The sequence below is a fragment of the Geotrypetes seraphini genome, chromosome 16 (assembly GCF_902459505.1).
Source record: "Geotrypetes seraphini chromosome 16, aGeoSer1.1, whole genome shotgun sequence".
Lineage (NCBI taxonomy): Eukaryota > Metazoa > Chordata > Amphibia > Gymnophiona > Dermophiidae > Geotrypetes > Geotrypetes seraphini.
This window is the reverse complement of record NC_047099.1, coordinates 40,214,541-40,241,304: the sequence shown is the minus strand read 5'-3', so window position 1 is coordinate 40,241,304 and position 26,764 is coordinate 40,214,541. Positions and strand designations below refer to the sequence as shown.

Below are 26,764 nucleotides of genomic sequence, written 5' to 3'. Positions count from 1 at the left end.
CCCTAGTACCTGGCCAAAACCCAAGGAGTAGCAACATTCCAGAATCCCAAAGAGTCTAGAACCCCAAAGAGTGTCAAGATTCCAGACAGAATCTCAAAGAATAACTAGATTCCAGAACCCCAAATAGTAGCAACATTCCACGCTACTGATCCAGGGCAAGAAGAGGCTTCCCCCATGTCTTTCTCAATAACAGACTATGGACTTTTCCTCCAGGAACTTGTCCAAACCTTTCTTAAAACCAGCTACGCTATCCGCTCTTACCACATCCGCGATAGTGGTTATTAGCACAGGGGGCTGTGCTGAATGGTCCGCATTGCTCACAACACTCAGAGTTCCTATGAGCGTCGGGAACAACGCAGAGTATTCAGCACGGCTCCCTGCGCTAATAACTGCTATCATAGTTTAATAAAAGGGGTGGGGCATAGTTAGCAGGTTATGATTTCACATGAATATCTCTCCACAGGACTTGTGTGAAATTTATTTTCTATTTCATCTTGTCCTACAGAGGAGAAAGGTAGAAAAAAAGAGCAAAACAGGGGAAAAAGAGGAGAATTAAGGGAATGTGACGGACTGGCAGGAAGGGTGTACTGAAAGATTCGTGTAAAGTTCAGGTCTCAAAGAGAGAGGTTTTCAGTTTCTTCCAGAATCCGTTGTAGCTAGGCTCCGTTCTGGTTGTTTCTGAAAGGTTGTTCTAAGCTTCCACTTCCAAGAAGGTTAGCATGGAGTGAAAAATACGTCTACACTGGAGATGTTTTGCAGTTGGCCTTTTGAGAGAAAATCAGCCCAAAGACTTGACTGGGCAAGCCTCTGCAACCGATTGTAAAGACTAGATGGGTGGTGAAGGCGGCCTCAGAGATGGTTGTTGTCGTCTTCTAATGTTCTATGGCGACAAGTGTTCTCTTCCTTTTTTGATTCCTTGTGTATTTTGATTTGTAAATTGTCTGGTGAGAAAGGATAGTTTATTATAATTTTAATAAAAACTATACAGTAAATTTACTAAGATATACTAAGATTTTGGGAAGCATTGTGGTCTTTAAACATTCTTCCCTCAAAGAAAGTAGTTTGCACAAGTACTAATTTCTGTGGTACAATACAGATACACTTTAAGATGTTCCTTGGGGGGTGAGAAGTGATGGTAACTTGACAAAGGTGGAAGAAGTAGGGCTGCCCGATTCAGGGAAAAAATTTTCGATTCAATTTGGCCTATTGAATCGATGATTCAATTCGCTTTTCTTGTCCAGTTGGGTGATTATTATTATTATTATTTTTTTTTCAAAACATCCTGGCAGGTTTATTTTGTAGCCTCTTCACCCCCCCCCTCCCACCCCTTTGCTCTCTCCAACCCCACACCGGCACTGTGGTGTAAACAAAAAAAGACTTTACTCTCTGTTAAGTCCAGCTCTGGCAGGAAACACATGTCAAATCTTACATATTGTAATCACAAAATAGAAAATAAGATTAATTTTTTTCTACCTTCTGTTGTCTGCTCATTTTATTATTCAAATCATGTTGGTCCCAGGCTCTGGTTTCTTTTTGTCTTCTGATAACTCACTCGCCAGGGTCTCCTGCCCACATTCTTCTTTCTCCATGCTCACCATCCATCTTTGCTCTTGTCATGTGTAACATTTCTTTCTCCTTCCCCTCCATGCATGTCTCTCCCCTTCACCATATGCAGGATTTTTCCCTCTCCTCCACCCAATGTCCAGCAATTCTTCCTCTCTCCCCCCACATGCAGCAGCTTTCCATCCTTCCTGTCCTCCTGTGTAGCACCTCCTGATTGATTTCTCCCCCCCTAAACACCATGAGATCTGACATAACTTAGGGCCTCCCAAAGCGGCAGAAGCAGTGCTGTGAACAAGCTGCATGTGGCCTACTGCAGCAGAGGGAAGGCCGCGAGCAGCTTGATCAGAGCGCTGCCTCTTCTGGCTGGCTTCCGTTGCTGCTTTAGGAACTCCTTATGGGGGGGGTGTTGGTCACTGAATAGGTGAGTCTGATTCCCCCCCCCCCCCCGATAATGAATCGATCCACCAAACTGAATCGATTTGAATCAGCAAATTGGGGAGCGCTAGGAAGAAAGTAGGATTTTAACAAAGGTCTCTGGGTTTCCGGCACTGTCTAAATGCTGAATTTAAACCTGGTTCGAGGTTCTGCTGTCTATGGATTGTTTCTTGGTAGGTTTAAGGATATCCTTGTTGTGTGGATGTTTATTTCTGTATATGAGAACAGAAATCTGTTTTTAATGTGCTCAGAACAGCTGAGAGCACTTCCCATCATTGGAACAATGTGTGCTTGTTCTGTGACAGCTCTGCACATGGTTGTCTGCCCTTCTCCTGCAGCTGCTTGTTCAAGCCTCCATACTTCATGCGAATTCTCTTTTCTGGTGTCATGTTTGCTCGTGCAGTGATGCTCCAGGGGCTTTTGTTAAAAGCAGCCCCTATCTGGGCTATGTTTTCATTCATTCAACAGCAGATGCAAAATGGCAGCATGCAAGTGCACCTCAGATGGTCCGATCGCTTCATTCTACTGTAATACGACTGCTACATCTTGCAGGAGTTTCGCATACACCTCTACAAGTTGCTTGCATGCTTTGAGATCATGTGTTGATAAATGTGCTAGTCCATCACAAATGGTGGGTACTAGGGACCTGGATGGGCTACTAGGCTTGATGGACCATTGGTCTGACCTGGTAAGGCTGTTATGTTCTTATGTTGCTAATATTTGGCTGCTGTTTGTTGTTTTGGTTTTTTTTTTTCTCACTTCTTTTGACATCTAGCCTCCTAGGTGTCCTAGCGTTGGGGGATTTTTGCAGCCCTTCCATGGTTTGTTTTTAAAGGGGACCCTCTGTAAAGCCCTGTGCACTCCCTTCATAAAATGGCACGGGGCCAGAAGAGAAGCTCTCATCTGACTAGCATGTCAGGCGATTGGAACTCCAGTTTCTCCTAAAACAGTGAGGCATGTTGTTTGGCTTTCACTTTGCTAAGCTCCTGATTTCTTCAGCTTTGAGAAGGCATAAGAAAAGGTTCTTAATCTTGATTGTTCGGTACTTGTGTACTTTTGCTGTTTGATTAGTGCTCCAATTTACATGCTTTATCTTTGCTCTTGAACAACACATTCAAAAGTGAAACAGCAAAGATTCTCTTTATGACTTGCGGTGCTTTTCCCCTTGCCTTTTGAAACCATCCTGGGACAGACCAAAGGTCCATTAAGCCAATATTCTGTTTCCAGATTTTTATGCTGCTTATCCTCCCTTTCCACACAACACAACACAACACACAAAGCAACATTTTCTTCTTTCTGGTCACTGATCTTGCTGGTTTTCTTCTCAACTGTGTAATGACACCATAACTCGGAGCATCTGGATGCTAAGGTCACACTTGAAGGTTTTTGAAATCAGGTTACCAATACTTGACATTTGAAATTGCCTTTTCCATTTACACAAGTAGGGCAGTGTGGCAGGGTATGACCTGCCATTGCACATCCTGAAGAAAGTCTTCTACAAACTGAGAGGATCGCGACACCACTAAGAGTACAGTCGAGTGAAAACGTCTGCCTTATTGTCCAGAGAACCACGATATCCTACTTCGACTACTGTAATGTGCTACTGATGGGTGTTCAGAAAAAGTATCTGAAAGCACTTGGGACGTCGAGATATGAACAGTACTCAAAAACTCTTCACTGGCTAGCAATTGAACATCAATAAAATAAGAGACAAACTACTGCTATGAATGATTTTTATGTGCTAGCAGTTGCACGTAGCACTGTACAGAGTCACAAAGACAGTCCCTGCTCCAAAGAGCTTATAATCTAACCAGACAAACAGGATGTCATGGATACAGTCAAGGGGAACAGTTAATCTACTGGCTGGGTTGGTGGGCAGTGGGGAGGAGGGTTATGGGTTTTAGGTCATCCAAGTGCCGACTTGGGCAGGTTTTTACATATGTTTAAGGTTCGTTTATGAGCCCCATAGCGCATATGTTACCTGGACTTATCATGGAAAAACTGAAGACAAGACTTTTCGATGGTCCACTTATCAATGACCCACATTTCATAGCATCAGTGAATGAAACTGAATCGTGTGCCTGGTCTTCGTTTGTTCTTGTTGTGAAAAACTTTCTTGGCAAAAAGAAGGCAGACAACCACACACAATTGGTAGAGGATTTGCTCTTTCATGTCAACAGGCTTGGCTTTAATATGAGTGTTAAAGTCCAGTCACTTGGATCGCTTTCCTTAGTGACTTAAGCGAATAGCAAGATGAAAGATTTCACCAATCATAAAAACAATGGAAGCCAGATACCAAGGAAGATGGGATGCACACTTGATGGCAGACTATTGTTGGAATCTCATGTGGGATTGTCCTGGCAGATCCCATTCTCGAAAGTCTTACAAAAGGAGCTTCTTGTGTGTCGAATGACTGGAAAGTTTGTATCATAAACTTGTGCTTTTGGTATGAAATAAATAGATTTTCATGTTGTAAGCTTTTCTTTTCACTTTTAATATGTTCATGCTTAAAAGATATTAAATTAAACCCTACATTAACATATCCTGATTTTTTTAATGGGTGAGCAGAGTGACGCATGTTCTGTATCTCAAACACTAGAACTGATAGGAGAAAACTGGTGCCATTTTTGGACTCAGCAGGTCAAATATAGCCAGAAACAGGTCTTAACATTTGAGGCACCAAAATGAGTGTTGGCCAAGTGTAATATATTGAATCCAGATAAAGCGATTAATCAAAATTTTATTAAACTTGAAACTTGTAACGTGCGCAGCTGTGTGGGATAAATTGGTGTTGCACATGTTTTGGAAGGGGGCATCCTAGAGCGTGCTAGAGGCCAGGTTTCAGTGTCCTTTAGATGCTGGGCTATTGACTGAACCGTGGTCACTTCGAAGCATCTCTAGGTTTCTGTGTTCTACTAGAAACAACAGTGGCCTTTCTAAATACTTCCATTTTCTCTTTTAATTTTAGGAATACATTTGTCCCAGGTGTGAATCGGGCTTCATTGAAGAAGTGACAGATGATTCCAGGTAGCGTGTGTTGTGGAGCCCGTCGCCCTCAAAACTGGCTGGGTAGAATGGTGGTAGAGGAGGCCTTCCAGTGGAAAGTGATTGATTTTGATTTAAAATTATTTATAACCCGCCTATCTACAAATCTAGGCGAGGAACAATGCACACATACAAAATCAGTCGCAATTGCAAACAAAACAAAATTAAAAGAACCTGCACATCCATACGCTGTCGCATAACAATACACCCCAAAAGGCAATTCAGTAACCGTTCAACCCTCGGCCTGAAGAGGAAAAAACTTCATATGCTCATACTATCGCATGACTTGCTCCAAAAGCGCAGGCAGCTGGGGGAGGGGGCGATGGAACATAAAGGGATTATGTAATTTGGGAGCCGCTGATAAATCTATTGCAGTGGTTTGAACCCAGGTCAGATGGCTGAGAAACAGGCTAAGGGAAGTTTTAGTGGTGCATATGGCCTACTGCTGTCTTCCTCATTGATAGAAAGAATTGTTTTTCCTTTTTTTTTTTTTTTTAGAATTTTATGTACTACTTTGGAAATCCTTGACTTGCAGGTTGTCATGATGTCTGGTGTGGGTTTTTCTTAAATGAAAAATCCACACAGCTGTGTAATAGATCTTATGTTATATGCATAGAAAAGAATCCCTTTCTCCCCCTTCCCTCCTTTAATGATCTCTTTAACTAATCAAAAGGATGTAACTTAAAAAAAAACAACTGGCTTTTATGCCTGTCATTTTTGAAGAGCTGATAACATGGATAGATTCATTGTCCTGACACGTCTGTATGTTTCCCAGAAGTAAAGAATTACATGCTATGTATGGACTATATATGGTTAACTTGCTGAGAGGCTGTCTGTTTCCGGAAGTTCAGCTCACATCCAAGGAAAAGCTGGTAGGGGGAGGGGTGGGTGGTAAGTCACTGAGAAGGAAAAAGACCTGGAATTGAACATCAAATGGCCCAAAAAGGCAGTACGATTGCTCACTTTTTTTTGAGTGCAAGGCTAACCATAAAAGATACTACACATGTTTATATTTGTCATTGGCGTATGTATGCTGTCCAAGATACCTTACCCCAAACACTTCAGAGCCCTGAAGAAATGATCAATAGATCATGAAACCCTAGCCACTCTTTGACTCAGAAGAGAAAGTAGCAGTGGCTTATTTACTCATAAGAGAAGTTAAAAGATAAGTGCTGCTTTGTTTTTTTCAAGCAAGCCTTAGGGGGTTTTCTCGCCTATGATAGAATGCTGAAAGGGAGCTAATCAACAATTTAAGCTCTCCTTTCTAGTTTCAAAGCTACATCAGCTTTGTAACATTTGTAACGTTTTCCCCATTGTGCTGTACTGGTTTGAAGTTAGCTTGTATGTTTAAGAGGGGTGAAGGTATTGAGCATATTTCACCAGTGTGTATTTAAACTGGAAACTTTGTTTTTGTTTTGTTTGACTGTGGATTTTGTTTCCAGTTCCTCCATTTTTTGTTTTGCTATCCAAGATATGCATGCTTCTACATTCCAACTTCATTGTCTGGCACTTTCTGCCCTATTTGTATTTACATTAAACTTCTCTATTTCTTTCCAAATAAAAAGTTCTTTTCTTTTCCGATGCATCTAACTTAGGGGTCCTGTTTATTAAGGCACGCTAAATCGGTTAGTGAAGGACCCCTTAGAGCAGTGGTGGGTCAATATGTTATGCTCAAGATTTCTACAATACATTACATCTTATAGACCACTAACACCTTGAAGTTCGAAGCGGCTCACAATATAAAGAGCAGGAATTAAAATCTAATGAACATATACAAAAGTACTTTAACACAATTCAAGATGTTACTGAGAGCTTGATAAGCGTAATAACTGTTATCCACGTTGCCCCTCCAAATGTATCAAGTGACTTTGTGGCTCTGGGAGGGAAGGTGAGGCAGTCTGGTGCACAGGCGGTATTCTCATCAATCAAGTTTCCAAGTTTTATTTAAAATTTGATTAAACGCCTATTCGAAAGGAGAGGACAAAAATCAGTGGACTTATACAATCGAGACATAAAATTGACGTACAATTAAATGATAGGTAAGAAAAACCCAAAAGGAACGAGGGGAGGAATTTATTTACTGTTGGGATCTGGAAATCATAAAAGTCAGTGTTCGAAGGCGTCTTTAAAAAGAAAACATTTTAATGCAGCTTTGAATTTGTCCAGATTTCTCTTTTCTCTGTCGAGGGTGAAGGCCAAGGCAGAGCATCTTACATTTTGGAAACGGATGGTTCCAAGAGCGTTTTGGCTCTCTGGACCACGGGATGATTTTCCAAGGGCTGCTGAGCAGAGATGGTGTGTATTTATCAAAGAAAGGAAGGAGTGTCGTCTTCAGCAGATTGCAAAGGGTTTCAAACTCGAATTGTTGGGACTGGGTGGTCAAAGCCCCAAGGTAAGTATAAGCCCTCGGATAAGTGAATCACAAAATACTTTACACATACGGAGGGGGTGCGGGCGGGCGGGCAATGTCTGGAAAGCAGCATATGCTAATGCTTGCAGAATGGGAAACGAGACTCTGGATCTAGAGGCTGAGCTGGATTTAGTAGCGATCCTGGAGATGTGGCTCAGCGCCATGACTGGGATATACTGTAGTTATACTGGGCTATAATCAGTTCAAGAAAGACTGGGTAGGATGAAAAGGAGGGGGAATGGTGTTATATATTAAAGATCATATTAAAACCACATAATTGCAGGATCTACAGGGTAAGGAAGAGGCACTGTGGGTCAATCTGAAAAGAGGGAATAGCAAATATATTTAAGTTAGTGTGATTATACAGGCCTCCTTCACAAACAGAAGCTAACGAATTTAACTGAAAACATTCCAAATACGGCTCTAAAAGGTGATTTTAATATGCCCGAAGTTCATTGGGGTATCCCTATTGTGGATTTTCTTAGAAGTAGGGAGATCCTGGATGCTGTACAAGGAGAGATTAGAGAAACTAGGCCTCTTCTCCCTTGAAAAGAGGGGACATGATTGAGACATTCAAAGTAATGAAGGGAATAGACTTGATAGATAAGGACAGGTTGTTCACCCTCAAAGGTAGAGAGAACGAGAGGGCACTTTTTATTGAAAGGGGATAGATTCTGTGCAAACGTAAGGAAGTTCTTCTTCACCCAGAGAACTGGAACGCTCTTCCGGAGGCTGTTATAGGGGGAAACACCCTCCAGGGATTCAAGACAAGGCTAGACAAGTTTCTGCTGAACCAGAATGTATGCAGGTGAGGCTGGTCTCAGTTAGGGCACTGGTCTTTGACCTGGGGACCACCGCGTGAGCAGACTGTTGGGCGCAATGAACCACTGGCAGTTCTTCTGTTAACTGTTCCAGCAGTTGGTAATGAAACCACACAGGATGGGCCATACTGGACTTAGCGCTTACAAATGGGGAAAGCATTTCTGAAGGCTCATTTGAAAGAGAAGGTTCTAGACTTTAAAAGAACAAACTTTTGTTCAGATGGGGGATTGCATCAAGGAATTGTCTCGATTACTACTACTAATTATTTCTAAAGCGCTGAAAGGACATTTTAACATGGAATAGACAGTCCCTGCTCAGAAGAGCTTGCAATCTAATTTAGACAGGACATTTCAGGGTTGGGGAGATTATAGTGGGTCTCGGTATCTGACAGCAGTGAGTGGGAGTTAAGAGTTGAAAGCAGTTTCAAAAAAGTGGGCCTTTAGCTTGGATTTGAATTCTGCTAGGGATGGAGCATGATGTGTTGATTCAGGCAGCCTGTTCCAGGCATTTGGCACCGCAAGAAAGAAGGGACGGAGTCTGGAGTTGGTAGTGGAAGAGAAGGGTACAGATTGCCTGATGAACGGAGATCACGGGGAGGAGCAACGGGGGAGATAAGTGAAGAGAGCTCTCGGGGGGGGGGGGGGGCTTCAGAGTGAATGTACTTGTAAGTGATTACATCAAGGAATTGTCTGGATGGAAACATCGGAAGAAGTAGAAAAGCAGGCAAAACTGGAAGGAGCAATTGTAAGGAAAAGAAGGCCGCGTTAGTGTTCAAAAGTATTAGCTGAAAAGGTAAGGGAAAAGGCTAGCTTTTCATAAACTACAAAAGATTGCAGAAAAAGGAAGACGGGCTGGTCGAGTAATCAGGAAATAAAGGATGCTAATGGTGGTGGAGGATAAGACGCATTTTAGATACGTTTGTGATGGGAGGAAGTTTGGATTGCAGGACCACAGAATACCAACGCTAATAGGGCTGGATGGTGTCTCCCCTCCCCCCCAACCCAAACCTTATTTTCCCCTACACATTCATGTTATGTTGTTCACTTTTTTTAATTAACTTACATTGTAAGCCACTTAGACATTATTTGATAGGCGGGATATTAAATTTTAATGAAACTTGGAAACTTGAAGGAGATTTGGGACGCGGCTAGCTTGCGTCCTTTCCATGTTTGACAGTAGTGGGCATCCTCGAAGGTTGAGAAGGGATGGAAACGGTCTCAAGCGTGACAGAAGCAGAGAGACATATGTCATTCCATCATAGCCCTCGCTCTTGGCAAGCGGGCACAAAAAAGTACCCATGATAACCTGAATGTATGCTGCATTAATAGCTTGCAGGCTTGCAGGTGCTGTATAAGAAAAAAAACTTTAATCGGATCTGAAATGGTATGTGTTATATAGCAGTTTATTTCCACGTACTTATGAATTGTCTCCGTTTATTGCTTAGAGATGATTTACAATAGCTGAAATTACAGCAAATACGTACAATGAAGTAAAATGAATCTCAAGTCTGTACTACAATTGCATCTTAATCCTCTCCAGAATGTCTTCGAGTGTGTTTGCTCGGGAGCTACAGCCAGGAAAGGCCTGGGACCTTGTTACCAGCCGCTGAGCTTCTTCGCATGAGGGGATTCACCAAATAAATCTGTTACAACAGTTATTTGTGAAATAAAACGGGCAAATAATTGGGCCCTGAACCCTTCTTAATCTCATTAGCCAATGTCACCCTCTTAACTGGCAGCCAGTGCAGGCCACTCTGTATAGGGGACACATCACCTAGAAATGTCTAATGCAAACTGCTTAGGTAAGCTAAGTAATATTAAAATCAGAAAAAGGGAAAATCACAACTTTGAGAGAGAAAAAAGGGGAAGGAGAATACAGGTAAGCTATTTAGCGTTTTTATCTTCGTGTTTGAAGAATGTTATATTTCTTTCAGGTAAGTATATTATTTTTTTATCAGCAGCACTTTTCACAGTAGTCCAGGTGAGATGGAGCCCTGTCTTTTTGCCATCTTTCTAGATGGCTTCCTTTTTTATATCGTCTCAAGAAACAGGAGAATACTACCTCCACAAAAGTGAAAGCGGAAACCAAACGACAGAGGTGACTAATCGATGTTCAATAGCCTTTTATTGCTTGAAATGACACGATCGTGTTTCAGCCCAAAGGGCCTGCCTCGGGAGTCTGGGTTCTGATGACGAATCAGTAAAGATCAATGTTCATTTTCTTCTCTTACAGATGCTTTAGTGAAATGTTTATATGTTGATGTAATTCTTTCTACATTACATCCATTGTGCTCCTCGCGTTTAACCCAGATCCTCAGCGGTATCGCCTCAGACTCAAAAGCTTTCACTGTCTGGGGCTTTACGTACCCTTTTGTCACTGGATCTTTAATTTTTTTTATGTGCATTTAATTTTTAGCTTATAACTTTATACTTATATGTTCTATGAGTACTTAGCTGTATGGTCTCAGCTGAGAGGCTGGCAGGATTATTTAAATTGCCGTTGAAAAAGCCGCTGCCATCTTTGTCGGACATTATGGTCTGTGTAGCTGGCATGATAAACTAAGGTAATGTTTTTAAACCATTAAAATTGTTGGTATTAATCCACATTTATATAGTATTAACTTCAACTTATTGGGTATTAATCTAAATCCGTTTGAGGACTGAAATAAGTCCGTAGAGCTGCTGTTTTTTTTAAAGGGACAATTAGTTCTCTTTGTTGGTTCAATAATCCCTAAGGCAGTATAACCATACAGCCAAGTACTCGTAGAACATAAAAGTATAAAGTTATAAGCTAAAAATTAAATGCACATAAAAAAAATTAAAGATCAGTAAAGCCCCAGACAGTGAAAGCTTTTGAGTCTGAGGTGATACCGCTGGGGATCTGGGTTAAACTGTTTAACGTGAGGAGCACAATGGCTGTAATGTAGAAAGAATTTGTCTCGTACCTTAACGACCATGGACCCCTGAGGAAGGTGTGTTATCCGAAACACGGACCGTGTCGGGTCCCTTGGTCAGTATTAAGGTTGTATATATTATTGCTTTTTTTTTACTAATAAACGTCGCCTGCATCTTGTACATTTCTGCAGTTTGTTTGTTGTTTTTGAAATAATTACATCAACATATAGATGTTATAATAGTGTCCTTATAAAGCTCATTTGAAAATTAAGGGCTATAAGAAAATTAGTGAAATATTTAACATTCGTCATTTCAAACAACACCTTCGTCGTTTTCTCCTTTTTTATATAACACATTTTGATACCATTTCAGCCATCGCAACATTAAAAATTATGCTCAAAAAGTATGAAATTAATATAATTCAAGAGTAATGTTCTGTTATTTAATCATCGTTATGGAACGTTGCATTGTATGTTCATGTTTTGGACATGCTCAGTAAAATCATGAGGGTTTTGGATAGCCAAGGAATTTTTTTTTTTTTTAAGCCCAAACCTCAGTAACTTCTGAAAATTGACCCCTTAAGATGTAGGTGCCAGAAAGCAATTGATTTACTTGAGTTGTTTTGACGGGAACTACAAACTCTTTTCAGTAATAATCTAGCCCCATCTAAAGGCTGAAACATGTTTGCTGTCTCCCAAAGTGACGTTCTCTTGAGAGCCGCTGACTGGGGGGAGCGTGCTAATCGGCTTCTAACGTTCTGTTTTTGTGCCTCAGTTTCCTAGATGGTGGCAGCGGAGTCGATGACAACACGTCGGCGCAGTTTGCCGAGGTAAGTGTCTGCATGCTTTGGAGTGGGAGGAAGGAGGGCTCCAATTCAACAATCTAATGGCGAGAGAGACAATTAAATTACACTGTCACTGTGAATGCATTTGTGAAACATGATAACTGGTCCAGAGGGTAAGGTATACTGTCTCCTATCTCCCTAATTGGTCTGTGGGGCAACTGTCGAGTGGTGTATCCCTGGTGCCTGTTCCACACCTCTTAGGCAGAAAAGGCAAGTGATCGGATGAGCCTTTTCTTTAGACATTCCCAACTTCAACCAGGGTATTGGCAAAGGTCAAAGTATTGGGCAAGCTTATTTATTTATTTTTTATTTAAAATGATTTGTAGTCTGCCTATCTACAAATCTAGGCGGGGAACAATATAGACCTATAAAATCAGCAAATAACAAACAATAAAATGCAATAGCAATAACATAAAAAAAAAAAAAATCATAAAACATCTGAACATCTTTACACACATACATCAAATAGATCTTCAGAAAGACAGTTCCAAGCTGGTACCAACCACAGCCTAACACTAAAAGATAGAATCTCAGACACCTACACAGCTGGTGCTAGAAGTTGTCAATTTATTCCACTCTTTGGGGTTGTGAAATTGCTTTCATGCAGCACATTCTGGCACATTTTTAGTTTGTGTGATTTTATCTGATCTCAGTAGCCAGCAGGAAAGGGGATGAGACTTGATATACCGCTTTTTCCCTGGGGTTACAATCCCAATTGATTTACATATTTGACAGGTCCTTATTTTGTACCTGGGGCAATGAAGTGGTAAGTGATTTGCCCAGAGTCAGAAGGGGCTGTAGTGGGAATTGAACTCACAACCTCAGGGTGCGGAGACAGCTGTCCTAACCACTAGCCTGCTTCTCCACTCTAGGTGGGAGGGTAGAATATGAAAGTCTCTGACTTTATGGTTTCCGGTTGACCCTCCTGTGATACAGACTGTCTGTCGAAGCTGAGCGGTGGGAAGGCTTTTATGGCGTGGCTTTTGTGCGTGCAGCTTTAGCGCACACTTGCTATTTGGAGGTTGTCTTTGCCATCAAGTCCATACTGTCGACTATAGTGTCTGCCTACGCTGGGGCATGATGGACTTTCCAGCATTGGGGGTTCAGAAACGGATGGAGACATATTCCACTCCGATTTAGGTGGTTTTTAACCTTTCTTCTGGCTGGTCTAGCTACAGGCCTCGCTGTGGCATCCCTGCGTGTCCAAGTGACTGGCGCTCTCGTTTCAGAGCCCGGGACCGTCCATAGTTTTAGGTGTCTCACCTTCCATTGCTAGATTTCCGCAAGGGGTTCTTTGTATTAGACAGCCAATTAAACCACTATTTGTGGGAACTCAACCGGATGCTGTCTGGCTTTCCCAAAGTTTCCTTTGAGCCTGTTCGGGATGCTTCCCTCTTGACCTTGACTTTCCAGATTATCTTCCTGGTTGCTGTTACTTTGGCGAGCCATGTCTCGGAACTTCCAGCTCTTTCTTGTAGAGAGCCGTTCTACTGATTCTCGGTGTTTGGTCTTCCTGCCAAAGTTCATCAGGAAATGCGTTTGCCTATTTTTCAGCCTTCTGGTTCCAAACCACAAGATCGCCTTTTGCAGAACCTTGATGTGTGCAGGGTTCTTCTTCGTTACTTGGAGGTCACTAACAGCTTTCGTCTCTCTGACCATCTGCTTGTGCTGACTCATTCTGTTAAATGGGGCGTTCTTGCTTCCAAAGCCACCCTTTCCAGATGGACCTGTACAGCCATTTAATCAGTCTCGTTAAGGCACATTCTTCTAGGACTAAGGCTTCTTCGTGGTCCAAAGTTAGTCTTCTTTGCACCCGTCTTATCAAGTGTTACAGAGTGACTGTAGTGGAGAGTCTTCGGTTTTCCAGGTTGGCGCAGTTAGCCCGCCCTAGTATTTAGGGACTGCTTTGGTACGTCCCACTTGTCTAGAATGTCTCCCCTATTGCACTGGAAAAAGAGATTATGTACTTACCCTGGTAAGCTCTTTTCCAGTAGAAAGGGGAAACATTCTAGACTCCCACCCTGTCCTTCCTACGCCTGCCTATGCTTCTTGGATGTTAGTCGGTCCTTGAGCTAGGAAGACTCTGTATATATGTCACTATTTTATGCAGGGGTCATTGCTGAGTTCCTCTGATGCATTTGTTGCCTGTTTTCATGTTTGTTGTTGAGCAGGACATTTATTTGTGGTTTATGGTTTTCATTGCCATTCTAAGGTGGCTCTTGATGCTTGGGTAGTAACTGTAGGTGGAGCTAGAGAGCACCCTGAAGTAGAGCAGAGTCGCAGAGAAAGAAATCCGGATTGGATTCCTTCTGCATATGGCACGCGGCCATTGGGATGCCACCCACTTGTCTAGAATGTCTCCCCTTTCTACACGGGACGTACATAATCTCTTTATCCTGAAAGTGGATATCACTCGTTGAGCCCGCCCTCCTGACTTTTTTTTGAAGCCTCTCTTCAAGGGCACCTTGTCCTTTATAGTACTTGCAAATGGAAAATATGCAGTAAGGATCACGTCACTTTGCAGGGTTGCTCATTTCAGCTGCATCATGCACGGTCAGCGCTTTCTTGTGACATTGAAACATGGCCTGTGGTTGAGAGAACAGTCTGTTTGGTAGAGCAACACCCAGGTGTGCAACTGATTTAATTCAAGTTCATTATCATTTGATATATTGCTCATTGGAGGTATTTTCTGAGTGGTTGGCATTGCATTATTAGAGAGAAGAAATAACAGCTTAAAACTACAGAAGGAATTGATAGTTAGATATGGATGGACTATATAATTATACTTAGAAATAATTGGAAAAATGAACAGGAGAGTGTGGCGCAGGGGTTAGAGCTGCACCCTGAGGATGTGGGTTCAAATCCCTCGCTGCTCCTTGTGACCCTGGGCAAGTCACTTAATCCCTTCATTGCCCCAGATAGAAAAAAGAAAAGGACATAAGAAAATCAAGTGGTCCTTATAGTATTTGCAGAGGGAGGGGTTTATTTAAAAGGAAAAAAAGATTTCTTAACCACTATAACTAGGCAGTTTTACAAAAAAAAAACCAAAACCCAGTTATATAAAAAATAAGAAACATACAGCACATATGATACAAACAATAACAGCAGTTCCTTCATATCGGCCATATTTAATGCCACTTGGCGTATCGATGCAAAAACATTCATAACCCAGAAAAGACATTTTATTGAAATGTTTCTACAAATAAACTTCTGAAAATCTACAAGAGCTCTTAGCGATCCAGTCAGCTTCTTCCACAGCGTTACTCCCTTGAAAGAGATAGCGGAGGACTTAGTCCTCTCGTAGTGCGCTGCTGAGAAACCTGTCAACGACGATGAGTGGCCTGTGACATATAACATGGGATCCCTTTGGCGAATGACTTTGAACACCAACACTGTGCCATCGTGCAGGTAGCCAACCACTAATGATGGCTCTGTACAAGTGAGCAGTGCTGTATCTCCTCCTCTGTAGTAATCCTTAATTGCAATTCCTATGGTTAAGTTAGAAGCCAATATTATCTGTTCCTAGCCTCAATCAGCATTTATTTTTAGCATTGGGGTAGAGTGTTTTTCATCTTTCATACCAGCCTTTTGTCTTAACAGCTCTTCTGCTTTTTCTCAGCTCTGGGACCACTTGGACCACACGATGTTCTTCCCTGATTTTAGACCCTTCCTGAACAGTAATTCCCTGGATCTGGACAGCCGAGACAACGAAAGGGGGCACCAAGCTCATGCAGACCTCTGGGGGCCTACTAGGCCCCCGCGGCTTCCCATGACGCGGAGGTATCGATCTCGAGGTAGCTCCCGTCCTGATCGTTCTCCTGCCATTGAAGGGTAAGTAGCAGGCTTATTTTATTTATTAACCGCCATTATGAGGAGATTCACCCAAGGCGGTGTATGTTATATAGATTGTCAATCCCCCACCCACCTCATAGAAATGCAATTAGTTATGTCCTTGTGTCAGATGACAGTAACAGGCACTTAGAGGAAACGCAAGAGAACGTGACTTAGTGTTTCCTTAGTTAGCAATTGGAAGTATGGACTTCACTTTTCATCTCTGCTCTAATCTGATTAAAAGCTTCCACAAATGTGCGACACTTCGCTGTGGATGTTTTGGAACGGATTGTCTGCTCACTCTTTGATCTTTTTCTCGACAGCCTACTCCAGCAGATTTTTGCAGGGTTTTTTGCCAACTCTGCAATGCCTGGATCCCCACACCCATTTTCCTGGTAAGCAAGAACTTGAATTCATCCTTGATTTGACAAAGCCTGAAATGTGCATCACATCTGTAGTTCTTACGTCCTCTTGATAACTTCCCACAGGGCCCTCTTATTTCAGGCTCTTATTTAAGATGTCTTTTCCTATTGGTGTGCATGTCTGACCTGCAAATCGAGCACGTGAACATCCTTTCGGCATGATGGGCAAACGACTTAACGGAATGCACCAAAATATTTTAAATGCATTCTGTGTCGGGGCTGGTAAAAACAGGGCAATTGCCTGGGGCCCAACTAAGCTAAACCTTAAATTTATAGATTGGGCCATCTTCATAAAAATGAAGCTCGACTCGGTGAACCAATAATAAGGAGAGAAAAATTGAAAGATAAGGAGAGAAAAGAAAAAAAGTAACAATAAGGAGTTGACAGAAGAAGTTGCTAAATGCTTAGAAAATAAGAATGTTTTCAGTGTTTTACGAAATAGTGGAAGAGAATTTAAGTCTCTTATCATAGATGGAATTGTTTTCCAAACCTCCATTAGTTTAAACATTAAGATTTCGCCAGTTTTCCTTCAGATATAATTCCCTTAAGAGGGGAAAGTAAGCTTTAATCTTTCTGTATTTCATGAAAAACAAGGAGGGGGGGGGTCTTTTAATAAGGCGCACTAAATCGGCTAGAAAAAGACCCCCCTTAGATCTGCCCCGGGCCTCAGTGTAGAAACGGGGGAAACTTTTGTCCTCGCCTCTTCCAGTTCCTCCAAAAGAAAAGGAACTCTGATATTGTATGACTATATATGAACAGTTATATAGAAAGGGTCTAACTTTTGGTTTGAATTCTCCATCCCCAGAGTAATGGTCCCTTGAGCCAGATGAGAGGAAACTGCTCAGCTCATCCTTGGGGGAGGGGGTTGCATTGGCTTTACAAAGGCTTATCAGCACCTACTGGTCACCACCTGTAACCAGGACCTGCTCTGCCCTGGTCCTGGATGGGAGTTTCAGAGATTGGGGTAGGGGATGAGCAACAGCGAGCCCAGATCTGCAAAAAAAAAAATTTTTTTTGGTTGTGTTTTTATCATTAAACACTTTTGTTCTGCTGCTTAATCTGCAAACCAACATCTGTAACAAACACACTGTCTTGTTTGCTGGCCAAAGCTGTTAGTCTAAAGCCAAGCCAGATGTGTGAAGGAGTCTCTTCCAGGGGAACAAGGAAGAGACTGCTCTAAAGCTCACAGAAGCTGCCTTAAGACTTCCCTCGGTTGGTTTGTTAGTAGCATGTAAGGAACTGCATGGGTCACCAAAAGATTTCAAGCTTCCACATGCTACTAATTTTGTAAACCGCCGTGCCCGGCTTGTTCAGACTGAGTTTTAAACATTAAGAATTAATACGAATATTGATTCTACAACACTTCAAGGATATATTTGAAAACCTCACTTTATTTTGGATTGAGACACCTGATCAAGTGAAGAGACTGTTTTCTGTCTTGCCCACTTGATGTAGTAATTGCAATTTAATGTGTTTAGAGGATTTAAAGAGCATATCAGCCCACTTTTTTTTTGGGGGGGGGGCTGCATGTTACTGCCCTGAAAAGCCAAAATTCAGTAACTGTTGAGAATATTAATATGAGAGAAGTCTAAAAGAAACTGATTTCTTCAAATAAATCACCATGATATAATTCTTAGCCAAAACTAATATAGTACTCTATTCAGATTTAATATATCTCTGATTTATCAAGAGATGCTGTTTTAGAGTTTTGCTACATGCATGGCGTCCATATTAAGAAATACACGGTAACTACAGGCCATGTGGTGAGATGCTGTGTTTTGGCTTTTCAGGGCAGTATAGCGGCAGTGTGTTTCTGTAAGCCGATGAGTGAGTTATATTTCCATGGTAATGCATAACTTCTCTACCGCTAAAGGAAGCCAAGAAGACTTGGCAGCTCCTCAGTATTTTATTAGCGTGCCTCTGCTCTTTTAATGCCATGTCAACTGCACTTGTTCACAGGAGCACTATGCTGCACTCCAACCCTGGGGACTATGCGTGGGGACAGAGCGGTCTGGATGCGATTGTAACCCAGGTAAAATATCTAACCTGCTCCTTTAATCGTGAGCCTTCAGTCTCCTCTTCACTTCCTATCCAGAAGGTGGGGTTGCTGAAGGTCTTGCAGCTACATTTCTCTTGGTTTAACTGGAAGTTGACTTCAGATCTGGGGGACAAATGCCAGTCCTGGGTGTATGCTCTGGTCTGCCTGGTACTGAATTTTGGGCTTTCTCTTCTTCTTTTCAGCTTTTGGGACAATTGGAGAACACTGGCCCTCCCCCAGCAGACAAGGATAAGATTATGTCTCTTCCCACAGTGACAGTAACGCAGGAGCAAGTTGGTAGGCTGATTCTATTTACCACCCTATCTAAGTTATGCATTAGAAAAGTGTAAATATACTGTATATGGATTTCCACTCTGTCTCGTCAATAAATCCGTGCTGAAAATTGTCCAAATCCCACTATGAACCTTTAACAAAAGAGAAATTTAAGCCAAAAAACTTATCTGTTCACTGTCGCTACTTGACAAACATCGTGTTCTGGCGATCCCGTTTCGCTCTCTTCATCGGGGACTTTGCCATGTCTGAAGGAAAACACTTCTTTAAATATCTCTTTCTTAATCTGTCTCTTAATATTCCAGTGTTCGTTTCAGAAAAGCAGAGAAACACGGACTCCTCTTTAAAGACATGACACCTGGCCATCATGTCATCACAAGGCAAAAAACTTTACTTAAAAAACCAACCAGAGAAAAAGAAAGCGTGGACTTATTGATGAGCCATCGGAGGAGAAATCCATAAATATTTGACATTTTCTATGCATAAATTAGAAATTTTATGTGAGGAGCAATTTGTCATTATGTTCACCGATACTTCTTTTCAGAAAAATACTAATCATTTCTGTTTATTTGGTATCCTCTCTGGAGGGTTTTGGTTTCGTATTTTTACTTTGCTCCAGTTTGGGGTTGTTGTAGGCCCTTAGGCTGCCAGACTGCTCCAAGTCTACTCTGCTGCTTCTCTGTGTTACAGATATGGGGCTAGAGTGTCCTGTTTGTAAAGAGGAATACATGGTGACGGAGCAGGTTCGACAGCTGCCCTGCAGTCACTTCTTCCACAGTGACTGTATTGTGCCCTGGTTAGAACTGGTAAGCGTCTTGCAAATGCCTTTCTGATCAGGTTGGGGATAGTTGCATTTGATGCAATTCGGTCCCAAATAGTGCCCTAAGTAACATTGATTTGTATTTGGCTGATGAGTGATTTTGAATTCCGATACAATTAAGCTGGGGCTTTACAGTGGTAAATAAAACACTTATCTCTGATTTCACATTGCTGATTTTATTTATGTTAAAGCTCAATGCCTAGTATTCATGTTTGGTCAAATACAGTTGAATCCTGATTATCCGGGTCTCGAGCAACCGGCCAAAAAAAATAATAATAATTTTGTTGTCCCTCCAGCCCCCGAAGCAGCAGCGGTCCTGACCCATTAACCTCCCTTACCTGAAGCAGTCTCGACAAGCAGGTATATGTTCTCCTACCAGCAGATGCACAGAAAGGATGATGTCACGTAGCAAGTGCTGCTCAGCCTCAGTCTCCAGTGGATGGTGGGGCTGGGCTGCTATGTGTCCGTCTGTTGGTAGAAGAGCATATACCTGCTTGTTGGGACTGGTCTGGAAAGACTCACAAAAAAAGAAAATTAGCAGGTAAGATCTAATTTCTCCTTGGTTGACCAGGAGAAAGATTTTGTGCAGCTTCTGTAAACATGTTAATCACAGGTGCCTGTGAAAAGGCCTACATTATATGCACCTAAGTCCTAGAAGCGCTATGTCTTTCTCCACTCCACTCCTAAGTTGGTGTTAGGGGCTGCTAGGTGTTTTATCTTTTGTAAAATAGCACTTAGGCGCCTCTTTCCCAATTTTTATGTTTTCTCATTACGAGCTTGTTAAAGCTCCTAATTGAAGCCCATTTGCTAATTAAGTTAGACACCTGTTTATTTAGAGGCTTATTTATTGACTTCCCCCCCTTTGTGTCTCCATTCTTTTCCAGCATGACACGTGTCCAGTATGTAGGAAGAGTTTAAATGGGGAAGATTCCAGCCAGCAACCGAGGAATCCAGAGGCCATGGCAAGTCACAACTTTAGCACCAACAGCCCACTCCCGGATCGATGGACTTTCTGACTTGAAACTGGAGCCTTCAGCGTCCAGTTAAAAAGAATGAGAACAGAAGTAGCAGAAAACGGAAGGGGGAGGGAAGTAGGGGTAGAGAACTTGACATATACATTCTTACCCAAAAGGCCTATGTTATGACTGGTGATCACCCTCCCTCTCCTCCAAACTTCAGTTAGCATTCACAGATCAAATCATAATGCCATCAAAGGAGAGTGCTCAACTTGATTTTATACATGTGAATTTTCTAGTCTCTCTTGGTGGCTTATCCTGAAGGTCCAACTAGTGCTGTCTTGCTGATAGAGGTGGGGATTTTGGTAAAGAGAAATTCATCCTTAAACCTTCCTTCATCCAGCAGCATCCCAAAGCTCTTTGCACTCTTTATGTTTTCAGTCAAGTGCATACGAGCCATGAAGTAACTTCTTGGGATTAGATTTCTCCTGATTTTATGTTCCCGTATCCTAACCAAGAAAGACATACTTAGCCATATGTTGTCATTTTTGGTTTTAAAAAAATCATATTCTGAAAGAGCGAAATGACTAGGTGGGAGTGGAAAGGTTTTAACTGTATTCTTCTGCCTTGTTGATCTTTCGTATCTACCTGGGGAAGGGCAAAAGACTTCATTTCCTAGAAATGTAGGAGCCCCCATTAAGGATACCTAGTTGAGAGCTGTTGGGGGGGGGGAGGGGGCACTCTGTATTTGTTCCAGTGTCTTGAATGCATGGCAAATCTCCAGCCACAGGGCTGTAGATTTGGTTTGCCAGCTGCTGCATTCCTGGAGGCCAGATACCCTTTCTAAAACTTTCCTAACACCCCCCCCCCCTCCACACACACACACACCTTGTTTTTGTTCTCCAAGTTCTTTTCATTGTATTTTTTCTTAAATGATCCATTGAGTGAAATGCTGCCACCTCTGACTTTGGTTTTTCCAATTTTCACTTCCCTGCACCAAGAGTTCATGATTCTGCAGGCTTGGTGATTTTTTTATTTTTTTTAAAGTATTGGTGCAGGATCTGAACTTTTAAGTGAACGTTGCTTCTGCTCTGTGTGTAGTCTGTCACATGACATCCAGGTATGTTGCTCCTGGATCAGTTAAGCCAGTGGCTCCCAACTCTGTCCTGGAGGACTCCCAGGCCAGTCGGGTTTTCAGGCTAGCCCTAATGAATATGGATTTGCATGTCTGGCACCTCCATTATATGCAGATCTCTCTCATGCATATTCATTAGGGCTATCCTGAAAACCCGACTGGCCTGGGGGTCCTCCAGGACAAGGTTGAGAACCACTGCGTTATTGACTGACTTATGCTTCCCCCATAGCCCAGCCTTGTTAACGTTTGTGTCAAAATAACTAACACGATGGCTGTGATGTAAATCTGACCCTCGCAGCTTCATTTCCCAGATCAATTTGTGATACTGCTGTAAACAGGGCTACCAGCCCCACCTTCATCTCGCAATTTGAGGAAAGAGTAAAGCATTTCAGAAATGGCTTAATGGCATGTTTTTTTAAATTAAGGCTTTGGTATGTACTCGGTTGACTGAGCGATTCATGGAAGTTATAATGCTGTTTAATGTTGTACTGTCACTTCTCAATCCCCATCCTCATGTTTGCCTACTCAAGACAGCCATTTTCTTAGGAGTAAACTTCAGCCACTGCTGCAGATTTAAATTTTCACAATTCATTTTTTTATAAATAATGAATAAAATGTGAATGCCTTTTTAAAAAAAAAAAAAATTTCCATTCCATCTGCCTTTCAAGCGGAATCTAGTAACTTAAAAATTTTGGCTTCCTTATGTCCTGTGTGATTCTGGAAAAATAAGTTGTCTTAATATATATATATGTGTGTGTGTGTGTGTGTGTTGATATACAGTACTTCTCCCCACCATGCGTGCTTTTGAGGCATGCAGTACTGCATTCAAGCACAGGGTGGCAGCATTGCTCCATGATGTGCCTTTTTTTTTTTTTAGCATTATTTGGTCTTTTGTTTGGGTGTAGTTTGTTTGTTTGGTTTTTTTTTGAATTTATTTTTAACCCATATTCATTCATAAAAGATCTCAAACATGAAGCCAAAACTTGTTTTGTTTGTGTGTCCCTGGTTCTTTCTGGTGTGTTGGAGCCTTTTCACTTAAATCGATGGCATTTCAAGGTAGAAGACCAAAAAGGGACAAGGGGGGTGTTTAAGTTTTTGAGTAAGATTCACCATCTACTGCTACCACCCTCACTCCAAAATATGATTGTGATATGATGTAGTTTGGGTGATTTGTTCTGGACTCTTCCTTCCTCTCCCTCCCCTCCCCCCCTATCTAGGTTCCTAACTAGCATCGCTTAGCAGTATAAAGATATAGATTTTTGTTTCTTCTGGTACATTCCAGGAGGAGCATCCTTTCCCTGCTCCACTCCACCACACTTCTCTCCTTTTTTATGTGGTATTTATATTGTCCTTTCCCCCCCTCCTTGCTCCACATTGAATGGCATGACTGAGCTCTTCTTCTGTGGCCTATAGAAGATGTTTGGATGTGAATTTGGGAGCCACATTTTGACTGATTCTGTCATTATACTTTTTTTTTTGCCTGTACATTTGTAATAATAAATGTTAATTTACACATGTTCATTTCTAGGTGTGTTTTGTCTTTTTATATCAAGGCTTAATATGCAGATATTCTTGAAATGGGTGGTAGGTTTTATACAGGGTGTCCCAAAAGTCACTACACGCTTCTATTAAATTTGAGTTTATTCGTATTCTCATCAACAGAGTCACTGCAATTTTACTTGCTAGGCTTGCCATCACATTCCAACGCCTCAAACTACTTGTATAATTTAGAGAAGTTTCCCTGAAGCGCAGATGCCATGTATCATTTGGACTCTTGGGTATCCATTTGGGGGTAGGTTGTGCCTCTGGAAGGCTCTGTGTAGCAGTATCATCCTGGCTTTTGATTTGCCCTCCACAACCCCAAAGGGATTTAAATGCAATTTGAATTTTGGTGAAGTGGGTGGGATGTTTTAGGGTCTTTGGCCCTACTACCTTAATTGGGCTTGGCTTATTCGATGGATGCTGGCAGACAAACTGCTATTTCTGCATTAAGACACAATGGGATTTTAGCATAACCGAGAAGAGCTGATGGGGAAAAAGTGCTACAAACGGGTGTTTCAAAGAAATGAGTTTGTGGGCAGATGGAATCGAATGGCTCAGGAGTTTTCTCTTTATCTGGGAGTACAAAAGAACTCTCGCCTCCTACGCCTTGGCATTTGCCATAAATTAAAGAGCCTAGAGCCAAGGTATTGCTCTTAGAATCCACAGTGGCGAGCTACAGCAGTCTGTCATAACCACCTTGGCCCGAACCTGGACTTCTAGCGGAAGGGTCAGGTAGTAGTAATGCTCTTTCCTTGTCCATGGAAGACTGGGTCTCGGCTGCTTTTGTGACAGAAGGTACTGGTAGCCAGGCCCTAGTGAGCCTCTGTCTCATGCCCTGCGTCTTTATGCATGTGGTAGCAGCTGAACTTCAAGGCATCATTGTTCTGGTTTTTTCTGTTGGCAAGGAGATCAGAGCACAGCAGCCTGCACATTCACTGCTCCTGTTTCTTCTCTGCTTCGTCCTTCTCCTCTTGTGTTTTGCGGACAAAAAATCCAAACTGTTAAAGAGAGGCAAACGGTCAGTGGGTGTACAGCGTAACCTATATTAAATGAGAGCTGATACATGGCCAATTTTGGCCTTGAACTGATGCTCAAATCATTTTGCTGCTGCTATGGCTCAAGTTATCCAATGTATATTGTATTCTACTGTCTAAATTTATCACACATCTATATAAATACGACAGAATAATAATACTTCAAAGTAAATTTCTGCAGATTCCTCAGACGTGCCACCCCAGCCAGCCATTATCTATTTCAACAGTGCTTTGTGCTCAGAGTGTCCTTTATATTAACTTAAAGTCACCAAAAGATAAATCAAATAACTGAGCTTTTCTGGCATTTAATGTTTGTTTCCTTTCTGTTCTGCGCTGGGAAGGGACCAATTCGACAATAGTCCCCCCCCCCCCTTCAGTCTCATCACACACCATCCCAGGGGGACTATTCTTGAAAAAGCTGAGTGGCGAAATATGTCGAATTGGTCCCTTCCCGGCGCAGAACGAAAAGGAAACAAACAATGCCAGAAAAGCTCAGTTATTTGATCATTTAAAACATTTATATTTTGGTGACTTAAGTAATATAAAGCACTTTTAAAAAAAAAACAAAAGCAGATTAAATGATGTTTGTGCCAAAACCTGGCTGTGCAGCTGTTGAAATAGATACTGGCTGGCTGGGGTGGCCCGTCTGAGGAATCTGCAGAAATTTACCTGGTAGTAGATGTGTGATCAAGTTCTGACAGCCGGGTTCCGATCTCTTTTCCGATTCCAACTACTTTAGGCGTTGGGCTGGTCCCTGTTACCTTCCAGAGAATAAAGATGATGAGAGTGAGCAGGAGCAGACCGCCTAGGATGCTGCTGATGAGAATCCACAGGGCCAGCGGTATCTTCTTGGCCTGGATGACTTCCAGAATCGTCTGGCGGAAGAAGAGAAGATTGACTGTTTGTTTGAAAGGAGAGAACTCCTGAAAAGCATTTACTTAATCTCCTCCCTTGCCAGATAACTTTAATTTAAAGAAAGTTGTCTTTTTTTTTTTCCGATCTATATTATAGATAAACCTGCTGAGTACAATAATCAATACTTTCGCTGGTGGTGTGCACAGAGCCTCATGTAATTAATGTGTTTCAAGTTTATTTATTCTTAATGAATCGCCTATTTTAAATCACTAAGCGATTTACAAAGCCTTAATACATACAGATTGAAACCTAAACACATGCAGATTAAATGTTATTGATAATATAAAATAAAATTTACTTAAATATTAAACATACTTAATTACAAACGTATATTAAAATGTTAGTTAGGGTATCGAGACATACTTGAATTGTGAGGATAAATAGGGAAGAAATTACAATAATTGGATAGGAAAGGAAGAGTAATAATAAAGGAAAAAACAAATAGGAAGGGGAAATAAATTTATAAATGAATAAAAAAGCATAACAAACTATTAAACATCATATGCATCTTTAAAAAGAAACGTTTTGAGTGTTTTTTTAAAAATGGATAAATCTTTTAATTCCCTAATGTGTTGCGGTAAGAGATTCCAAGACTGAGGGGCAATAACAGAGAACATGTCGTTACGCCTAGTTCCAATCACCTTCAACGAGGGGACCGACAAAAGGTTGGAAGAAGAGGAGCGAAGTGAACGAGACGTGTTATACGGAATTAACCATCTATTAATAAATTGTGGCTCGTTTAGAGTGATGGCTTTAAAAACTAAAAATAAAAGTTTAAACGTAATACGGTGTGTTACCGGTAACCAATGAGATCTGATAAGAAGGGGAGTCACATGAACATCAACCTGAATATGTCTGTTGCTCCTCCCAGCTATATAATTTTATTTTGATTATAAGTATTGGCAGCAAGGATCACACAGCCACGCCAGTACGTTGTCTCTTTCTTACCTCTCTTCGCTGCATGCTCTCTGCAAGAAAGAGGACGCTGGTGTCTGATGCCTCCAGTACAAACTCGCTTGTCACCTTTACAGACTTGAATTGGGCCTGGAAGGAGAGAGGTGCGGCGATGGGGTAATGCTGGTAAATGGAAATACCCCCCCCCCCAATACTGTATATTCATCCTAAGAGCTATGGCACAGTAAGAGAATTGGACTTGTATATTGCCCTTTTTGTTACACATTCAAAGAGGTTTACATTCAAAGAATGTGGTATAGTGGCCAGAGCTACAGCCTCAGCACCCTGAGGTTGTGGGTTCAAATCCCACGCTGCTCCTTGTGATCCCAGGCAAGTCACTTAATCCTCCCATTGCCCCAGGTCCATTAGAGAGATTGTGAGCCCACCACGACAGCCAGGGAAAAATGCTTTGAGTTCTCGAATAAATTCATGGAAACCGTTCTGAGCTCCCCTGGGAGAACAGTATAGAAAATTGAATAAATAACTAGTGTGAAGAGTTTCAGCCTCTGATTACCACAGCTGGTGTTGTGACATCATAATGCCTCATTCCACCAATGCCTAAGAGCCAACCTCATCAGTGATGTCACAATGTCTTGCATTGTCCTTTACTTGGTTCACTTTTGCTACATTTTGAGTTCTAGAGTGGCGCAGTGGTTAAAGCTACAGGTTCAAACCCACGTTGCTCTTTGTGACCCTTGGGAGGGTCACTTAATCCCCATTAGATAAATGTGTGAGCGCACAGAGACAGATAGGGGAAAATGCTTGAGTATGTGAACGCCAATCACTTAGGCAGTAAGTGGTGTATATAAATAA

General features: G+C 41.8%; 2 protein-coding genes across 3 annotated transcripts in view; one reads left to right on the top strand and one right to left on the bottom strand.

Moving 5' to 3' along the window:
* The window catches only part of RNF115 (ring finger protein 115), a 29,894-nt gene extending 6,957 nt beyond the window's left edge, over positions 1–22,937 (top strand). Inside the window, exons 2-9 of the mRNA XM_033923975.1 lie at positions 4,967–5,025; positions 11,944–11,998; positions 15,633–15,844; positions 16,168–16,239; positions 18,226–18,298; positions 18,508–18,601; positions 19,286–19,401; positions 20,300–22,937. Of these exons, the coding sequence (XP_033779866.1) occupies positions 4,967–5,025; positions 11,944–11,998; positions 15,633–15,844; positions 16,168–16,239; positions 18,226–18,298; positions 18,508–18,601; positions 19,286–19,401; positions 20,300–20,431 (813 nt within the window). The 3' untranslated portion in view covers positions 20,432–22,937. The remainder of the gene's footprint in view (positions 1–4,966; positions 5,026–11,943; positions 11,999–15,632; positions 15,845–16,167; positions 16,240–18,225; positions 18,299–18,507; positions 18,602–19,285; positions 19,402–20,299) is intronic.
* Positions 22,369–26,764, bottom strand: part of ITGA10 (integrin subunit alpha 10) — a 50,753-nt gene continuing 46,357 nt past the window's right edge. For both annotated transcript variants that reach the window (XM_033923973.1, XM_033923974.1), the window contains exons 28-30: positions 25,946–26,041; positions 24,844–24,957; positions 22,369–24,046 (exon numbers count right to left, since the gene is read on the bottom strand). In XM_033923973.1, the coding sequence (XP_033779864.1) occupies positions 23,981–24,046; positions 24,844–24,957; positions 25,946–26,041 (276 nt within the window). In that variant the 3' untranslated portion in view covers positions 22,369–23,980. The remainder of the gene's footprint in view (positions 24,047–24,843; positions 24,958–25,945; positions 26,042–26,764) is intronic.